Source organism: Falco punctatus (genome assembly GCF_963210335.1).
Source record: "Falco punctatus genome assembly, chromosome: 2".
Classification (NCBI taxonomy): domain Eukaryota; kingdom Metazoa; phylum Chordata; class Aves; order Falconiformes; family Falconidae; genus Falco; species Falco punctatus.
This window is the reverse complement of record NC_137581.1, coordinates 116,542,788-116,561,573: the sequence shown is the minus strand read 5'-3', so window position 1 is coordinate 116,561,573 and position 18,786 is coordinate 116,542,788. Positions and strand designations below refer to the sequence as shown.

Genomic DNA, 18,786 nt, shown 5'->3' with positions numbered 1-18,786 from the left:
AAGCTAGTCACCGAAAGTTAGGAAATCAAACCCAAATCAACAGTTTTAAATTAAACGTGGAGATGCTCTCTATTTGCATTTCAGTGTTAAGCTATTAAGCAGTACATTTCCAAGTTTTTCAAAAACCTTGAGGGTGATATGGTAAATATATATATTGCTGTGTTTTAATAATAATTCTATTTCTGCAAAAGGAATTTCTTCTAGGTTATCTGATGAATGCTAGCCAGGTCCTTGGTGGCAAACCCCTTCTTTTTTTTTTTTTTTTCTGTGTTGCACTCCTGCATCATCGACCAGCTTGTTTCTATATGAAAAAGGTGACTGGAATTTGCAGGTATGTTAGTTATTGGTGATTTTGCACTTGCTGTGAAGCCAGACCTTTGACAATTATAAACAGATGCCTCTGCAACACATTTGGTTCTGCTCAAGGAGTGGAAAAGTTGTTTTATCCTCTATTAGAACAGTAATAGTAAAACTATAGCTTTAAGTGGTAAAACTTATGCAGTCACAGTCAGGAAAAAGTCTTCATGATAAAGCTTTTCATAGTTTCATTCAATAGCAGTATTTTCTACTTAACTCAGTTATTTAACTACGCTTTATCCAGTGCAAATGTTCAGCAGAAGTGAAGCTGGACTGAGGATGTTAAAATCTGTGATTATTCATCAGGCATGACCTTCACCTGGAGTTGCAGGGCCAAATTCAGTGGGTCTGCAGGCAAAGATTGTACTACCTGAGAAAATCTGTTTGTCCATCCTTTACCGGGGAAAAAATGTCAGATATTCCATATAATAATACCTGATCTACAAAATTTTAAGTTCTGTAGAGCTGTAGTAGTCTAGAAGATAGACGCGTATGAGCTTCCAAATTGAGACAGTGACTCAGACACAGCCTGTGACGCCTCAGTTAATCTCAATCTTAATTAAAGCTTGCCTGTGTGCAGAAAAAGTAAACTAGATTTTTTTTTAAAAAAAAAAAAAGTAACTACTACCATCTAATGTTTAGTGTTATAGTGGTTAACAATGCCTTGCAATAACGCATGCACATCTCTACCTTTTCAATAATAAACAGATGGCATCAATGATAGATGTAGAAGCTTCCATAACCTGATGAGTTCATTATGGAATTACATCTTTAACTCACGTGCAGAACTAATTATAGGAAGAATGTTCATGCTGCAGCTGCTTGTAAAGAACAATGGTAGCTTATAAAGTTTTTGTATTTTTTTTTTTTTAATCCACTGATGCTTTATTCTGTATGAACTCATCACTAGAAGACATCAAAAATCTATAAAAATCAAGTTGTACAAGACCGGGATGTGCACAGAAACCTAAGTTTTGACTTACTTATTTTTAATTAGTGAGTGCTTTGTGTAGTGCAGTGAAACAAATGCTTGCCAGTGTTCCTCCATTTAATGTACATTATGAGAAAAGTCCAGGGTCTGAAGCATTTAGATCAGCTTAATTGCCTTTGACATGTCTGCTGCTTTTCATGACTTTTTCTCCAGGATCTATTTCTCTTTTTTGGTCCCCGGTTCTTCCTCTCTTTCTGTTCTCTCTCATCTTCTTCTTATCTTTCTTACCGTTTCCAGCTTCCCTTCCTTTTCATCAACCAGGTCTCAATGAACAACACTCTTTGAATCAGAAATTGAACACCACCACCCAACGAAGGACCAGCCACCAGGAGGTTACAGGCACGTCTACTCTGCAGTCGTAGGGCAATAATGTACGTATCCATGCTAGCTTTAAATTGCCTGGCTTGGTTCCCAGTACAGGTCTAGGCACTGTATGGATCCACGTGAGCTAACGCCACCCACTAAGGAAAGTCTGCAGAATAGATGCGCATTAAATCCTGCCAAACCTGCTTTGATGGGGAGTTACGCTGTGCGGTAATTTTTGAGGATCCCCGTTTACATCAGGATCCTCAGGCCTGGAAGATCACTGCTGGGCAAAAAAGTGAAATCTTCCACCGTCGCTGGTGTGCAAGTGTTTGTAAGCATTTAGATGTGAGCTGCCTTTCTGCGGTGCCTGGGTCCCAAAGCAGCTTTCGTTCTCCTCCGGTCGGATGAGGCCATCTGTGCTAGAAGAGCTTTTGGTTATGATCTGGATTCACACTTCACGTAAGTGTGGAGATTAATTAAGTGAGGAACAGATACCCAAGACATTTATAATTAACGCCTTAAGTAAGTTATAAACCGGGACTCCAAAGATGAAAGCTCACCGCTTGACTGATTTGCTAAATCACACATTCCCTCTCGACCACTGTTTTAAGGGCACCGTCTTTGCCAGCTCCGCGCACGTGCTTTGAGAATTACTCACTTCAGAGCTTCTTGAATTATCGACACCACAGTGTTTTTTCCCAAGCACCACAGTACATGCCTGTGTTAAATTCTTTGAACTTGCATCACTTCGTAAGATCTGATTAAACCTTTTAGACCTGCAAGTAGATGCTTTGCATATTGAAGAACTTAATCTCATACCTCGATCTTTCTGCCTCCTGGGGTTCCCCACATGAAAGGTATTCTCCATCAGCTTTTCAGATGCTTCTATTTTCATCCTGGAAAACTATGATGATTTTAGGGGATCTAAGAGGGAGCAAGTTACTTTGAACCTTAGTTTTCTGCTACAGGGTGGGCAGGCTTTTCAGTTTCAAATTTACTTTTAAAAAGAAGAAAAAAAAAATAGAATTCTGGCAGCTTTTGAGAAGTTGGGTACTTTTCTCTTTTTCTTTTGATGTTTTCAGAGTGTTTGGAGTCTGGTCAAATACTCCTGAAGTCTAAGAGATCTGGGGACAAGAAGGGAAGACAGCATGGCAAAAAGCGAACTAAGGAGGTTATTAAAAGCAAAAAAGACATCCTTCAATAAATGGAAGTCCAAATGAAGAATACAGAAAAGATAATAAACCTTCTGGCAAGCTCAATGTGAAGCTACAATAAAGCTGGCCAAAAAAGCTTCTGAGGAGCAAGGGTGCAAAATCTAACCATAAAAGCTTTTTTTTTTTTTCCCCCAATACATCAGAAGCAGGAAGTTTGCCAGCAAGTTGATGAAGCCAATATATTACTGAAATATAAAAAGGCCACTATAGAAGGACAAGTCTATAGGAGGAAAACCTGAAAGCATCACATTTGTGAATGCTCCTCACGGAGGGAGGGGCTCAAGGAAGTTTCCCTGTTAGGGGCAGTTGTTGGGGACCATCCTGAGGAGCTGCTGATACCGGAGTGGTTTAATAGTAAAGGGGATGGAAATAAATTAACACAACAGGGACAAGGGCCATGCTGTAAGTGTGCAACTCCTGTGAAAGTGCTGAAGAAACTCAGAGAGCAGTCAACACTTGTTGCATCTTAGCATTTAAGTCAGCCTTGCTTAAGAGATCTATGGCATTCTGATGCTGCTTTTTGAAAAGACTTTGGAACAACCAGGAAACTACCAATGGGTATATGGCTTTTATATTTCCAAAGGGGTAGAATCTTTCCCTATTATAGTCAAAACAAAACCAAAGCAACGACAGAAGAAAAAAAAAAAAAAAAAAAGAAAGAAAAGAAAAGAGAGAGAGAAAAGAAAAAAAGGGGAAAAAAAAGGAAGAAAAAAAAAGAAAACAAAAACCAAACCAATGCTTGTTACAGAGCAAAATAAATCAAATTTCCAGCCCCACTTCTTTTGTATGGATAATTGTTCCAAATTCTGTTCACAGGTAATACTTTTTATCATTGCTTGACTTTTTGCAGGAGACTTTGAAGTGTTACCAGCCCCTCAAGGCTGAATCAGACCGTTGCACTGCGGGGCTGGGCTGAGGGGTGGGCAGGAAGGAGTAACACTGCCCACTGATTGAACTGGGACGGGGAGAGGTTCAGTGGTTCATACGTGTGGGAGAAAAGCTGGTGTTCTCGCTTCCCTGCAGAATTAGCGTGGCTGATTTGAGAGGCCGGCCTCAGCTCTCTTCCCCATCCCTAGTACTCAGGGGAAGAATAAGGATTAAGGTTATTGTAAGTGATATTTTTGGTTAAGACATACAAGGGCCACCTGGTCCCCGCCTGATCACCGGCGTAAGTCAGCACACAGTTTGTATCCCCTTTCCCCTGGTCCCTTCGGAGCTCGGGAAGGCAATGAAAAAGCCTGGAGTGAAAAAGCCTGGAGCTCTGCACTTCATCTCCCCTTTCCTTCAGCGCTCCTTCTCCCCTTCTGTGGTGCAAAACCTGCCTTCTGCGGGGGGGCTGAACCGCATTCAAGGATGAACCCCCTTCTGCCCACCTTGTGCCTCCTAAGGAGCTGACTGAGAAGATGACTCCACCTGGGCTTTTTTTCCCTCTTGTTTTACAGTCTGCTGCACCACAGACATTACAAGAACACTTTTTTACGTGCCCAGTGCAAGGGGAAGGGTGGCAGGGCTGCGCTCAGTGCCGCTGGCCCTGCCGGACGGGGCTCTGGGCCATTCCGCATGGATGTGCTGCCCAAGGTGCCCGCTGATGGGAAGCAGGGGTGCTCGTCTCACCCCAGCCCATTTTGGCTCCAGGGATGGTGTCGATGGCGATACGTGGACTCGCTGCTTCCATTGCTGGTTAGGGATTCGGTTTGCTTCTCGCGCCAGGTGTAGCTTCGGAAAGAAGGAAGTTGTTTCTTGCTAGAAAGCTTTGGGAACCCACCTGAACATCGCCAGAAATGGGGGATGGGAATCTAGCTGGGGGTAACAGGATCTTAAGCTCTGACTTCTGATCCCTTAGCAAACCTCTTTTTTTCCCCCTCTTGCTTCTTTTTTTCCTTTACTTTTTCTTTTTTCTTCTTTTTTCTTTTTCTTTTTTTCTTTTTCTTTTTTTTTCTTTTTTTTTCCTTCTTTTTTCTTTCTTCTTTCTTCTTCTCTTTTTTTCTCTTTTGTCACGAATAGCCTGCGCAGCTATATAACTGCAAATGAGCATCTCCAGGTGGCTGTTGCCTTTGTTACACCTTGAGCGACTCCTTCATCCTCCTTTACGGTCCATACAAAGCCTTAGTCTGGGTGCTGCCAGCGCCGAGCTGACCTGGAAGCCTTTGGGAGTGACCAGGGCATTTAGAGACACTTGAAAATGTGACTGGAGGGGATCCCCCACTTCCCGGAGATCACTGTCGGAGTGTGTTGCCGATATTTTACTATGGAATGGTTTGGGTTAGCTAAAACGATTCTGCCCAATATACTTTGAACATTTTACATTTTTTTATTTAGGAAGATCATAGCTATTGAGAGTAATGAATCCTTTGCTTTTATCCTTATTTGCAATTCACAGGGGTTTATTCTGATTTTATGTATAATTTGTAACCGTTACAACCCTGAGGTGGAGCCTTCTTCATTCCCCTGAAAGCAAAGCAATAGGACTAGCGGGAGGCGAGGACGACTTTACCCAGGTCACTTCGGATGGGCCACAGTTACGCCACGAAACCTTCACATGCCATTTCAGCTGCTCCACCAGCCTAAACGCCTGCTTTTTACAGCGGCGGGGAGGAATCCTGTTTGCCCATCAATTTAAAAAAAAAAAAAAAAAATTAAATTCGACTGTGTTTCCAGGACTTCACGAGTCTGAGAAGGCCAGGAGTTATTTAACTGGCACATAAATTATAGTAGAAGATGAAACGCGGAAGATGAACCCCCGAGGGGTCTGTTAAGGGAGGGGCTGGTGCTCGATTCAGCCTGCTCCTTACTTACTGCACCGCGGGGGCGTGGCCGGGACGGCGGGGGCGTGGCCAGGCCGGCGGGAGGCCTGGCCGGTGAAAGGCGTGGGCGTGCCCCGCGGGGGTGGGCGTGGCCGCGGGCCCGGGCCCCGGGCCCCGCCCCCGGCTCATCGCGGCTCTCCCGGTGCCGCAGCGCCACCCCGCGGTCCCCGCCGCCCCCTCGCCCCGCCGGTGCTGGCGGAGGCGGGTTCGCGTCCCCGGCCCCGCGGCGCGCGGGGGGGCACAAACGGTTTCAACAGGCGCAGCGAGCCCGGGCGAGGGCTGGGCGCCGTGAGCCTGCCCTGTTAGCCGGCAGCTCTGCCCTCCCTCCCTCCTGCTCACCCCTCACCCCCCCGTTCCGCTGTGTTATTCACCCCCGCGCTTCAGCTGGGACTGACCGGGAATTGCGGGAATGCAGCTGGGACACAAGCCGTGGCTAACGCCCGTGAGCCCCCGGAGCCAGCCCGGTGCCCCCGCAGCCACCCCGCCTCGGGGGGCACCTCCTGCCCTGCCCACCCGGGAATCCCGCACCCCGCACGGCCCGGGGCTCCCTCCGGAGCTGGGTTCCACCAAATTTCTGCAATTCCCTCCCGTTTCTGGATTTCATTGGCAACACAAAAATACCGAATTTTGGAAAGAAACCGAGCTTTCCCGTTGCTAAGATCTTGCACTTTAGAAAGTGACTTTATTTCTGGCAACCTGATTTATGGAACAGCAAATGGATGGATAGCTGATCCCCAGGGGAAAAAAAAAAATATATAAGTCATCGCTGCCAAGCATGTGGAAAGACCACCAAATTCCAAGATGTTGTTGCCAGGCTGATAACTGTATTAGCAAATATTTCACATAAGCCTGGCTTGTGTGTTCCTGGTACCTGTGTCAACTTTAAGAGCTTACATAAACATCACGGATAAGAGCGTTTCTTTAAGATCTGGTGCATCCCATCGTATCAAAGCATTGAGGGAGACAGCGGCAATAGCGCATCCAAAACAACACACCTCTTCGGCGTGAAAGAGGTTTGTCAGCCAAGGTGGAAATTCTCCGGGGGACGGGGAGGGGGAATGTTTTGTCCTTAAAATATGTGATTGTCCGCACATACACACTCCACTGACAGCACATCACTGGTTAGCCAGGTGAGCAGCAGGCACTTCTCATTGGTTTCAGTATCTTAATTAAATATATTTGACCAAGGAGGCACAGGCAGAGTGGCTGGGTGGACAGGTCGCTGCAGCTGGTAGATGCTGGCAGAAGCGCAGATAGAGTTTAATCCAGGCCATCGGCTTTTATCACGTAAGCAGAAGCTCCCCTGCCCACGTTGCAGACTGCTTTGTGTAAGGAATCTTATTTGTGCTGTCTCCAGCCATCATGTGCTTGTGTTCCCTTCTGACCGAACATTGCTTCTGACCCTGCTGAGGGCATACTGCTCACTTTGGAAGTACTTGCCGTATCCCTGGAATGTTTGTTTTCCACCCCGATACGCTGCTGCATTCTTGCAAGCTTTCCCTGGTTGTGATACAGTGTTTGGCCAGGAAACAGAGAATGCAAATGAAAAGCAGTGCCCCAGTCCTAGGGAAGCGTAGTGGACCCAGGACAAAGTGTTCTATTGGAAACCAAAGATTTACAAAGAAATAATAAAATGACAGCTGGTTGGTGAGACCATCAGCTTCAGATGTGTGTTTCCTGGAAGGATCAGTATTTTTTGTTGAATTCTCTTCCTCTTCCCACAGCAGGTAGGAGAAGCAAAGGGCAGGTCTAGTGATGATGTTCCACAGCAGATAATTCAATGAACACAGCAACAATACAATTTGCATGACCAGCTAAGCATCTACTGATTTTTTCCAGTAATGGACCCACACCACCGGCTTTCTCCAGGTATTTGTTGAAGACCGGCACTTCAACCAACCATATATAAAGAGTCAGACTCTAAAGGGTCAGCAGCGGGAAAACACTTTTCCCTTGCAGTGCTATACAGCAACCTAATGTCAGCATTGACATCAACATCCCTTTTGCCAGGGTAGTAGAGTGTTGGAAGGGTCAAGACAAGACCTGTGTTTCCTGTTAAAAGGGCTCAAGCCCTCAACAAAGAAGAGGTTCCCAAAACCAGTGTCGGAGAACCTGAAAGCAGACCCTGGTGTCCATGAAGTTGTAGCAGCAGCAAGTCCCTGCACACTGGCGAGATGGAAGTGCAGCTGTTACGGGGAGCCCACCAACAGAGTCCGACCTGAATTCAACAACAGCTGGTTACGCCACCTCAGAGGGCGAGGCAGGAGCCTTACTGCACTGCCACCACCCTGAGAGCACTCAAAATTCAGGTTCTCCACAACAGCTGGCACCTCTGCCTTCAAAACTGCATCATCACCGAGGGATGCGGCATCCGGGAGCAGCCCTGGAGGCAGGACAGCCCCTTCTGATGGAGCACAGATTGGTCCAGGGGAACAGCCGGGGCTCGTGTTCTCCCTTAAGCGCAGGTACAGCTTGCAGAGCCGCATAACCTCAGTATTAAGACTAAAATGTTGTTGGGTGGCACCAGGTGCTTTGAATCCCACTTTGTGATCAACAACAGAGGCAGGGAAATAAGCGTGATGCCAATTAGAGAAGGAGGCTCAGGTCGGCAGTTCCTCATCCAGAGGCACGAGGAGACTTGAAGAGCCTGGAGCTGAGAGAAAAGGAATGGAAGGGCTAGAAATGAGGAGGTTTGACAAATGCAGAGAAAGAGGTAGAGTCCTGTATGACCAACCTAGTCATACGAAAGGGAGCCAGGTTCTTTTCTGGTTTATGAAACAGCGAGGGAATTGATAACTAAATACCAGAGGAGGGCTCTGTAGTGTGGGTGATGCCCGAGCCTGGTAGAACCCAGCATCCCACGAACCTTCACACTGCCGGCGAGGCTGCTGCGCTGGCAGCTACCATAGCCATTATTTTATTGCTAAGCCAAGCAGGTCAGACATGTGTTCGCTGGGATCTCAAAATCCTTTGTTTGTACCCAGAGGAACTCCCAGGTGAACATTCGGTGAGGAGCAGTACATCCACGGATCTGCTTTTGCTGGTGTGGGTGATGGATGGGAAACCTCATACATGGGGGGAGGGGACTAACATCGAATAGAGAGTTTGCCTTCGGGGCAGCGTTTGGACAATCTTTTTCTTGCTATAAAGGCTAAATAAGCGGGTCAGGGGGCAGGATTGGTGTCTGCCCTACAAGGCAAGGTAACAAAACTGGCGCTGTGCTCCGGGGAAAAGTCAGCCTCGTGACCCGCAGCACAAAGCCCAAGTCCTTGAGCAGACAAACCCTTGTCGCTAATACGAAGACGCAGAATTGCTGTAAGCATCTTTGCGAATCAGCACAGAACTATTGCAGTGTCTGCAGAGGTGACGGACAGGCAGCCAGAACCGCTGCCGGGGCTCTCCCCCGCCCCACCCCCCCCACCCCCCACCCCCCCTTAGGAGGCAGCATCCAGTGATGGGCTGGCACCCTGCTCCGTGCCGGGGTCACATGCAGCTTGTTTAAAGCCAGACAAGTGGTTGTAAATGCCATTGCTTCCGGGGGGGTGGGTGTATCACCTATGGGCTGTACATCCTCTGCGCCCCACTCTCCGCACCAGCTGAGCATCCAGTGGTACTTCTAGACAGCAGCAGCTGGACACAAACCCCAAACAATGAGACACGTACCATCTGCTCATTCCCCTCCATTTGCCTCGCACAGCTGCCCAGCATCTCCTTTCTGCTGGGAGGGCTGAGTGACTGCCAGCTAGGTCTCCTCCAAGGCTCGGCCACACCGGGCAACTGGACTTTCTGGTGGAACAGAAGTGGAGGTGAATTTTGCTGGTGCACTGGAGTCCCCAGCACTCACACTGGGGCCGTGGCACCTAAACCCAGCTGCGATCTGCAAAAGGCAAATTGCAAGTTGCAAAAGTGTCATTGCAGCCTCCTTCATCACTGGGAACTGAAAGTCTGGGTAGAACTTTTCTAGCTGGAGTTTAAACTTGGCATTGGTGGGTACAGCCAATGTGGCTTATGTTCAACACTTAAAAATGTATTATGCTATGAATTTATGTATGGTACAGTTTGCAACAGATGCAGGAAGACATCAGATTTTTAGGTTGTCTGAAAAGTTGCTTTCTCATTCTCTGTATGCGTCATACTTAGCAGGGACAGGCTAAAACCCGTCTCCCGATGCGGTGCTGTCACAAGTGCGATTCATTTTTGCTGGAAGTCAGAGAACCTTTGGACCTGTTGCATTGCTCCTCTGACTGCAAACATAAAGCTCCGTGTTTGTATCCAGGCAGATCTCTGCTCTGGTAAAGAATAATGCGCAGTGTTAAGTTTTGCCTTTGAGGTACTGCGTGTAGGGCAGGTTCTTCTGGCTGTGTAAGAGATTTTCGGAGGCACAAAGGGCAGTGGCGTGGCCGACTTCCAACAGCAGGTGGATGCCTGATGTCCCTTTGCACCCCTGGAGATCATTCCTTCAGGTTTGGTTTTGCCACCTGCCTACACAAACACTCTCTGCAATTTAGGAGTTAAAGCCAACATTAGCAGCAGAAAACACAGCGCACACAATGAAGGAAAACCCAGTTGGTTCTGGGCAGAGGCACAAAGTGCTTCAGGGCGGTGTTTAATAATACTCATTGTGCGTGGTCCTGAGGACCTAATGTCCACTTCTAAAGTTTCGCTGGATGGGCTGTTTTTGGGGGGTGGAGAGTGTTTTTTATATCAAGACTTACAAAAGGGTGTAAGGGAAGACTGATTAAATCATTGTCATCCTTGGTTAGCAACAGTTTCTTCAGGCTTCTGGCAGTAGCCAGACGTTAGAAATATTGGCAAAGTTTGTTCTTACTTTCTTACAGATGAGCTAAACTACATTTCCAGCCCTTGAGATCATAGGTCATAGCTCTGCTTCATCAGCCTCTGCTAATGACAGCACTGACACTGAAGCGGAGCAAGGAACTGCTGAATGCATCGGTGGCCGCTGGCGTCAGGGGTGGGGAACCGGGGGCTCCTGGTGTCCTCACCTTTCCATAAAAGTCCAAAGCCGGTTCAGAAGGAAGGTTGCTACAGAGCACAAGCAGATAAGGGAGTTACCATTTAAGTTACCTGCTTTAAAACAGCAGTAAAACCCCATTTTCTTTTCTGCAGGAACAAAATATGAGAAGATTCACATCATTTAAATCAATGATTGGGCTTTTCAGTGACACATAAAGAATTTACCAACCCATCTTGCGACGAATTATCGTGATTACATTCTGTCTGCTCATTTGAAAAAAACTCAGCCTGTATCTCTAATTTTTGTCAGATGACTTCTATTTACACAGGGAAGACTTTAAAGAATTCAGACAATAATACCGCAAGGCTCGCCTCGCTTAAAGAAGACCTACAGTAACTGCGTTCATCTTGCTTGAAGTGTTTGGTCTTACTTGTCGTGCATTTAAAGAGACATTTTTTTTTTTTGTAATATGGAGCATGTTTGGAAATGCTGTTCAATTATCTTTGCCTGAAAAGCTAAGTGCCTACAAAAGCAGCTTTTGGTTGCGAAGGCAGGACTCGAGGTCCTCTCCTGACTGTTTGACCCTGACTAATCTCATTTCCCATAGAGGGTGGAGCACCCCAAGGGCTGGGGGTCTTGGCCCACCCCAGCAGTTGGAAGGATGCTTTTGGGGCAGATCCTGATGTCATCCTGGTTCACATCTGTGGAAAAGAGCAAATGCAGAGTAATGACTTCACGATGAGGATTTTGTAGAAGCTGCCAATGAACTACTTAGGAATCCTCCAAAAAGGTGAGAGCGTGTACAAACCTTCACCGAGACACAGACTGCGGTTCGTCTGCTGCCCAGTGTGGTGATAGAAAGTTGTGAATTACAAGGTGATAGGCTTTGCCTGTTCCAGGCAAACAGGTTTCTGTTACAGAAAACAAACAACAACAACAAAAACCAACCCAACAACCAACCCTTCAAGCAAAAGGCTGGCTTCCACCCAGGTGTAAAGGAGAAGATCGCTTTTCAATGGGCTGCGTTAGCAGGGTTCTGTGAGCAGCTGGTGGGGATGATCAAGCACTCTGTGATAGGCTAGAAAAGTGTAGGGCTTGCTTTAATGATGGTCATGGGTGGGTGGGTAGGGTTGTTTGGTTTGTTTTGGGGTTTGGGGGGTATTTTTGTTTGTTCTTGTTTGTTCTTGTGGGTTTTGTTAAATAGTTTTAGTTGATGAGAATCACACCAGAACTTGAAGAAGAGAAAAACCTTTCCTGGAAAGGTAAGCTCCTGCTGAATGATGATCAGAAATGTTGGCTGTTCCACACGTGAACTGTTCTTTTTTTGGGGTTGTTTTAAGCAAAGCCATTTTTATCCTGTCTCTGCTGTGCTACCCAAAACTTGTAACAACTCACACAGAACTTAGCCTGCGTCTTGCAGCTTACGTCCTGTTAATGAAGGCTTTACATGGAACTCATATTTTATTTATGATATCATAAAGAAAACCACTAGTAAGTTCTAGAAGCATTGCTCTCCAGTCCTGTGGCCCTTACCATGCCTTTGGTTTACTCGTGCCGGGCGCCAGTGGTGCTGTCAGCACGTGCTTCCCCAGGGGAGCTTCAGGCAGCTGCCAGCAGAGGTTTGACCCCACCGGAGAAGAACGATCCTGATTCTGGCCCTGCCTCCAGGAAACCTGATTATATGGGGGTTTGTAACTTTGGAGGAGGGTATTGTTGCGTTGGGGTTTGTTTTCCTCGTAACTGGGGTGGGGAGAGGGAAGGGAAACGCAGCTGCTTCGTGAGCATTAACGAAGCACTACCCGGGAGCTGTTAAGGCTTGTGAAAGCAAAGCAAGATTTTCAGAAGTGCTTTGAGGACCTGTTTGCTTACGAGGAAAGGTGAGCAAGAGGCTCGATCCGTAGCAGGTCTGGCATCGCAGACCAGAGCCTTGTGCCTTCAGTTACTCTGCTGGTGGCCCAAGGGCAACCTGAAGCCCTCGTTTAAGCTCCAGTTCACATGGCAGCGCGGCTGCTCGACTACGTGCATGCATAAACCTTGTCTTGGGGAGAGGGGGGATACAGCTCCAACTGCTGAGCAAGCCGGTGCCATGCTGGATGATGTAAAAATTGCAAAGAGAGGTTAAAAAGCAAGCTTTTTTTTAAAAAAAAAAAAAAGGCAAAAAAAGGTTGTGGTTTGTTTTGTGTTTTTTGGGTTTTTTTGTTTGTTTTTTGTTTGGGTTTTTTTTTTTTTTTTTTTTTGGAAAGAGGCTTTTATGTATTTGGAGGGGCATGGTGGAAAAGAGGATGGAAAGGAGGTGAAAACACCTACTGGATATTATCGGTTTGTGAGTTTTGGGGTGTGTGTTCTTTAGTGAGGGTTTAGGGTTTTTTCGGTTAGTGTTGTTTCTGATGGTTTTGGGGTTTTTTATATGTGTGCGTCCCTCCCCCAAGCGCTCAGCAAGAACTTCTGCCTTTTTGGTGCTTCCAAAATCAAGAGACAGAAACAAAGCACCGCGCTGCTTCAAAAATCCTGGGGCACAGATTGCTGCGCAGGATGCTTTCATGTTGGTGTTTGTGTATGGAAATGTTAATTATGTCAACAGCAGTATTTCAAGAATTTTTGTGTGTATCTTGACTTTCCCAAAATACACCTAACTGCATGAGGGGGTGTGGGGCGGTTGTTTTATATGTTGTTGCACTTCCCACGCTCCTCATCCCGAATGATGGTGGAGGGAGGAAAATCTGACTCTGCAAACCTGTGTTTTGTGATACTGGCTTCTTGTTACTTGTGTTTTTTCCACATTCCTTATTTGCTGAGATGCTACAAATTCCTTGGGGGGGGGAAAAAACCCTCACCAACCAAAAACACATATTTTTTTTTTAAATAAAAAACCCCACATAATTAAGTCCTGAATTACATACAGCTGTGTTGATTTGCAACCACTCAACTGATTCAAGTGCCTGTAAGCAACATACTAGCTCCCTTACTCAGAACCAGCTTATGATTTAGCTGCTTATTCACATATTCCTATTGAAATCCAAGTACCCTTAGAGCGAAAGGATATGCCCAGTGCACCAATGGGGGTGCAGTCATTTTGTGGCTAGGAAGCATTTTTTAAAAACCATGAATGGTAAACCCTGTTATTGTGAAGGTTTTTGTAAGTAGTTTGGATAGAGTTTTTTGTTGCTGTTCCTTTTGATTTCCAACAGCAGTACAACAGCATCTCCATCTTCAGTACAACAGTATCCCCATCTTGCTGGCACTTTTGCACCAATGTGTCGGGCAATAAGCTTCCTAAAATGATGGGAACCAAGGTCACTTTGCTCTGAACTGCTGCTGCAGGACTGTGGTCAGAAAAAGAAGGTGGGACAAAACCAGAGTTTCAGCGTCTTGGTTCTTTTTTTTTTTTTTTTTTTCTAATTATTATTATTATTATTACTATTCGCAAAGTGATGCCTTACTTACTCCCTTGCGGTTTTCCTTGTATCTAATTTTTTTGGTACATAGCTGTTTTTTATGGCAGATGAAATTGCTCCCCAATCGGGGTGGTTATTTTGATACAACAAGGTTGCTGAGGCAACAATATATTAAGCGTGTACACACAATTAATGACATCGAAGGACAGACATCGGTGCGTTGTTCAGCAATAAGCAGGACTAGAATAAGTGAAAATGAGTTTGGCCTCTCCTTCTTTGAAGATCTGGAGTATTAACAGTGAAGGCGTCTGCACTCCATCTACCAGGAGACATGCAGGCTTTAAAGCATATAAAGTAAACTCAGATCAGGCATGTAAGCAGGAAGCTGCTCTAGTATAAATGAAAACCAATTCCATGACTAGATTTTACTTTCAAGGAAATTAGGACACTGATTGGTAACACTTGGTGCACAGGAGCTGAAAAAGCACAAAGCAGGTCCAGCTGTTCTGCATAAGCACTGAATGGCCCTTGCTGAAATTATGATGATTAAAAAACCAATGAAATACATCTGATGAAGGAGGAAAAATATAAATTGGTAACTCTCACTGATGTCCTTTCTTCCATATGTAGTTTTAAGCATAGCTTAAATTTCCTTAGGCAATATTAAAGAATAAATAAACTTAAAAATTTGTCTAGAGAATATTGGATACCTATTTGGACAGCATATTAATTTGAGCCACTTCTTTGATGCCCATTATGATTAGGACAACCCCCTGAGTAAGCCATTTGACCACTTCAACAAGTCTTGCACAGTGAAAATGAACAAAGATATGCAAATACAACCTAAAATGAAAAGAAATTCACAATTGATGCTTTATTTAATCCTTACAATAGGGAGGCACTTTTACATTTAAAAAAATATGCAGAGGTTTCATTATAACTACAAAACCCTAAAATACTATTCCATGAAAACCAGAAATGGTGTCTGTGTGAGAAAATTATTTTTTTTTCCTTTCATTTCATCTCTATACCATTTATTACACTTAAACAAATAAAATCTTAAAAAAACCCTACCAAACCTTTTCTTCTGTTTGCACAGGCCAATATAAACATTTAGAGTATTGATAACACTTTACTTTATGCTCCTCATCTCATTGTTTGTGTTTGTTGTACAAAGCAGAGGCTGACCCGAGGACTTTCTAGAATTCAGCGGGTGCTGCTGAAATACTATAAATGAAGTGACAACATGTATTTAATATCAAAAGTCCCAATTCAGCTCCACCTCGCATGCAAAACCTGCTTATTTCAGTCAAGTTATTCTTCAACTTAGGCCCAAATGAAGAATATGTGTGTTGTGGTGGGAGGAGAGCAGGAGGGATGCTTTCCTGCAGTTATTTCCCTTCCAAGGAGTCTGAGGAAATGAAAGCTTTTTTTTTTTTATGTGCCATGTAGAAAAGTGAACATGTAGTAGTCACGGGCAATTAGTCCCTGGTGTCAGTCCTACGGTATTCCTGCTGCTAAGCAGCTACCTATGAGGCAGTGCTGGGCAGATTCGGAGGCTGTACTGGTGCTGGCTGGTGTGAAAGTCAGAGCAAATCCTGTATCACATCACGCAAGTGGGAAGTGAAGTTAACAATAACCTCAGACAAAGCAATAATTTTGAAAGATGGGATCAGATTCTGCCATACTGATGTACTAATGATAGTCCTCATTAATGTCACTAGGAATCTCTCTGAAGAAAAGCAGTCCTTCAAAATTAATATTGTCACAATCCATCCTTCTGTATATACATTTCCACTTCAATGTCTCAAGCAAAGAAAGCAAACCTCAGGTCAAGAATCCTGGCAGATAAATGTCTCTCTGATGGATGCATGAGAGTATATATTCATTGCTTACAGCAATTCTCTTGCTATTTATTTGGTTTGGGGTTAACAAAACCACTAGGTGAGCTGCACAGGGAGGCTTCTAGTGTGAAAATGAGGTTGGAAGGGGAAAGAACACTCAAAGGATGCTAAAGAAATATTAGATGTGCTTGAAATGAGCACACCTGAGGAAAACAATACTTTTCTAACTACCGAGCAGAATATGGCTTTACATTCTGATGTTACTAGCAAAATTTAGGCTTTCAAGTACGTCAGAAACACAACCACAACAGGGCTCACAAGGGCTCTGTAAATGCAAGGCTGACCTAAATAAAAGGGATACGATGGACAGTTAGAGGGTGCTCATATTGAGGGGTGCTAGATCTGTCATAAGTGGAATAAATGTTTGCTGCAGCTTCTCAGCTTTACTTAGCAACTTCCAGTTTGATGTCCTGTGATGAAGATCAGAGCTCCTTCTTCCAAGCCATCTCCTCTGTTTTCCAGGATTCCCTGGGTTCTATTTTAACCCCCTTTGAAAGTAGATTACCTGACCTGATCCAGAACTCTGTTAAAAGTATAAAGCTGGGTTCCTAAGAGAGAACTTAAGCCAGTACACTGTAACGAGAGCTACCTAAAAAAACTGAGCTACTTACAAAACATTTCAGTTTTGAAGTTCCTTTACCAATATTGATATAACTTGTAAACATAGTCACATAAAGCTTGGGGTCTGGATTTTGGGGTATTTTTTCCTTTACAAAAAACTGTATTACAAAACCTGTAGAGATTTTTTCATTCTGTTCTATGCTTGGAAAACCTCATGAGTTTCATGAGACTAGTTTTGTTTAGATTCAAATACATTACAAAAATTTGCAACTTGTAACTTTGTGGTGACATATGAAAAATAAGAAGTAAAATTGGTTCTAAAAAGAACTTCCTGAACTTTGTCTCCAAACTATATCTAGGGCATAGTATGAACATGGAAGATAAATCTAGCTTTAAGATTTATCACTGATATTAATAAAAGAACATTTTATAGACTTTTGATCTTGAGTGTCTTTTCACAGCCAAAAAGAGGGGATTTCCTCCCCCCCTGCCCCCTTCTATATAAGAGGGAGGAAAACCATGCTGTTGATTATTTTCCTGGCACACCTTGAATAAAATAATACAGGCTTCATTATGGCATGAGACTAATTACACAAATTATATCTGAAAGAAAAGAAGTTAAATTAAGAGTTGGATGGTTACTGCATAATCAGTGGGCACGAGTGAGATCTAATGTCATTGTGTTTCGAAATGGCTTCATCCAGATCCAGCTGCCTGTTGTTGACCTTCACCTCCATGCAGCCATTATAAAACGCGGTTACTAACGTAGCACCCAGAGGAACATCTGCACAGAAACACATTCAACTTATTAGGCCAAGGCATGCAAATTCTTACGTATTTTTCAGATTAGCAAAAACATGGGGAATACTTCATTCCCCATCCATTAGTCAGCGGTGGGAGAAAAGAACAATTTTGGCAGGAAACATTTAAGTTCTTCTCCCTCTTTTTTAAGATTTGAGATCAAGTCAACTACACTGAAAGGTCAGTAAAATTTGAAATATGCATTAGAAGTCTATTCCCATCTAGAAATCGAACTCTGTGAATGTTTTTGATGGTAGTGTTTCCTGTATTAACAACAGTGAATCAATAGTTTGTTTCCTAGAGCCCACTGCTCTTGTCCTGACCTACAAGCAGATGTTTATGGTTTAGAGGTCACAGAAAGAACCATCTTGCTTTTGCCAGAAAGCTACTCTGGATTCAAACCTGCAAGTTCTCAGATAGGGACCCCTGGGAACTCCACACATTTTACTGCTTCTTCGAAGTGAATTTCTCCGTAAAAGACTCACTTTATCTGTTGCTCATTGAGGTATTGTTTGGGTTACAGCAAAATCAGATCATGCGTATGCTTCCAGGAAGCAATGTATTAAGCACAAAATCAGGCATTGCTCTGAGGTCTTAGGGGACAACTGGATTCTTACAAAGTAGACATAAGGTGATCCAAGCACCTTCAGCAACTAGAATGAGGATGTCTAGAAGCTGATCTCAAGAGCGTCATCTCCCCCCCCCCAAATGTTAATCACCCTATCCCTCCTAGAAGACAGAGCTGATTGTCTGGGGAACAAGAAACATTGCTTCCTTGTAACTGTATTTTGCTGTAAGCTGAGGTACTGCACAGTCCTGTAGATTCTGCTCTTTTTACTCCAGTGATGATCACACTGCTGCCATAGAACTGTGCAAGGCTCATTTAGCTGGCACTGGTTGTGCTGTATCAATTAATAAAGACATACTCCCAACGCTGTTACTAGTTTGCAGAAATGTGTATCAAAGACTTCTGGTCTTCATGAAATGCGTATTTTGTTAGGTCCCTTTTAACTGTAAAGTTCTGTGCGCTGTAGCTAAGTGTGGGGATCCTTACCTACCTTGTTACACTATCAGTAAACCCAGAGGCTTTTCAGGCGTGGGTTAGAGTGTGTAAATGGATCAGTGTAGCCAAACTGGCTGTACACAGGGAGAGAAAGTACTTTTCCTGTATTACTTTTTCTCTTTGTTTACAGGCTGTTGTGGAAAAGGCTGCTTTGGATAACGTGGGGGAGGTTCTTGCTTTTTTTTCAGACCTCTAAGTAGAAACTGTTTATGCATACAGAGGGTTTTTTGTTAATTTGCATGTTGAAGATACCTCTTAAAGTGGAGAGTTTACACTTATTTTTAAGAAGCAGCAAGTAACTAGCTGGGATAAATGACTGAAGCCAAGGTCTTAGCTCTTACAATGCCAATTACTCTGTGGCTGGCAAGGTACTAGAAAGGATCATTAAATATCACAAAGATGAAGAGGTCTAAGA

The 18,786-nt window shown here is 44.4% G+C and overlaps 1 protein-coding gene and 2 long non-coding RNA genes across 4 annotated transcripts in view; 1 reads left to right on the top strand and 2 right to left on the bottom strand.

Annotated features, from left to right (window-relative positions):
* Nucleotides 1–965: 965 nt before the first annotated feature.
* The window catches only part of LOC308059531, a 75,624-nt gene continuing 57,803 nt past the window's right edge, over nucleotides 966–18,786 (bottom strand). The window contains exon 2 of the long non-coding RNA XR_013926282.1: nucleotides 966–4,796. This is a non-coding gene — a long non-coding RNA (uncharacterized lncRNA). The remainder of the gene's footprint in view (nucleotides 4,797–18,786) is intronic.
* On the top strand, nucleotides 4,795–15,759 carry LOC308059532. The gene is made up of 2 exons (XR_013926283.1): nucleotides 4,795–12,227; nucleotides 12,265–15,759. It is a non-coding gene; the product is annotated as an uncharacterized lncRNA (long non-coding RNA).
* PROS1 (protein S) overlaps nucleotides 14,892–18,786 on the bottom strand; it is a 34,377-nt gene continuing 30,482 nt past the window's right edge. For both annotated transcript variants that reach the window (XM_080377012.1, XM_080377013.1), the window contains exon 15: nucleotides 14,892–17,291. In XM_080377012.1, the coding sequence (XP_080233138.1) occupies nucleotides 17,146–17,291 (146 nt within the window). In that variant the 3' untranslated portion in view covers nucleotides 14,892–17,145. The remainder of the gene's footprint in view (nucleotides 17,292–18,786) is intronic.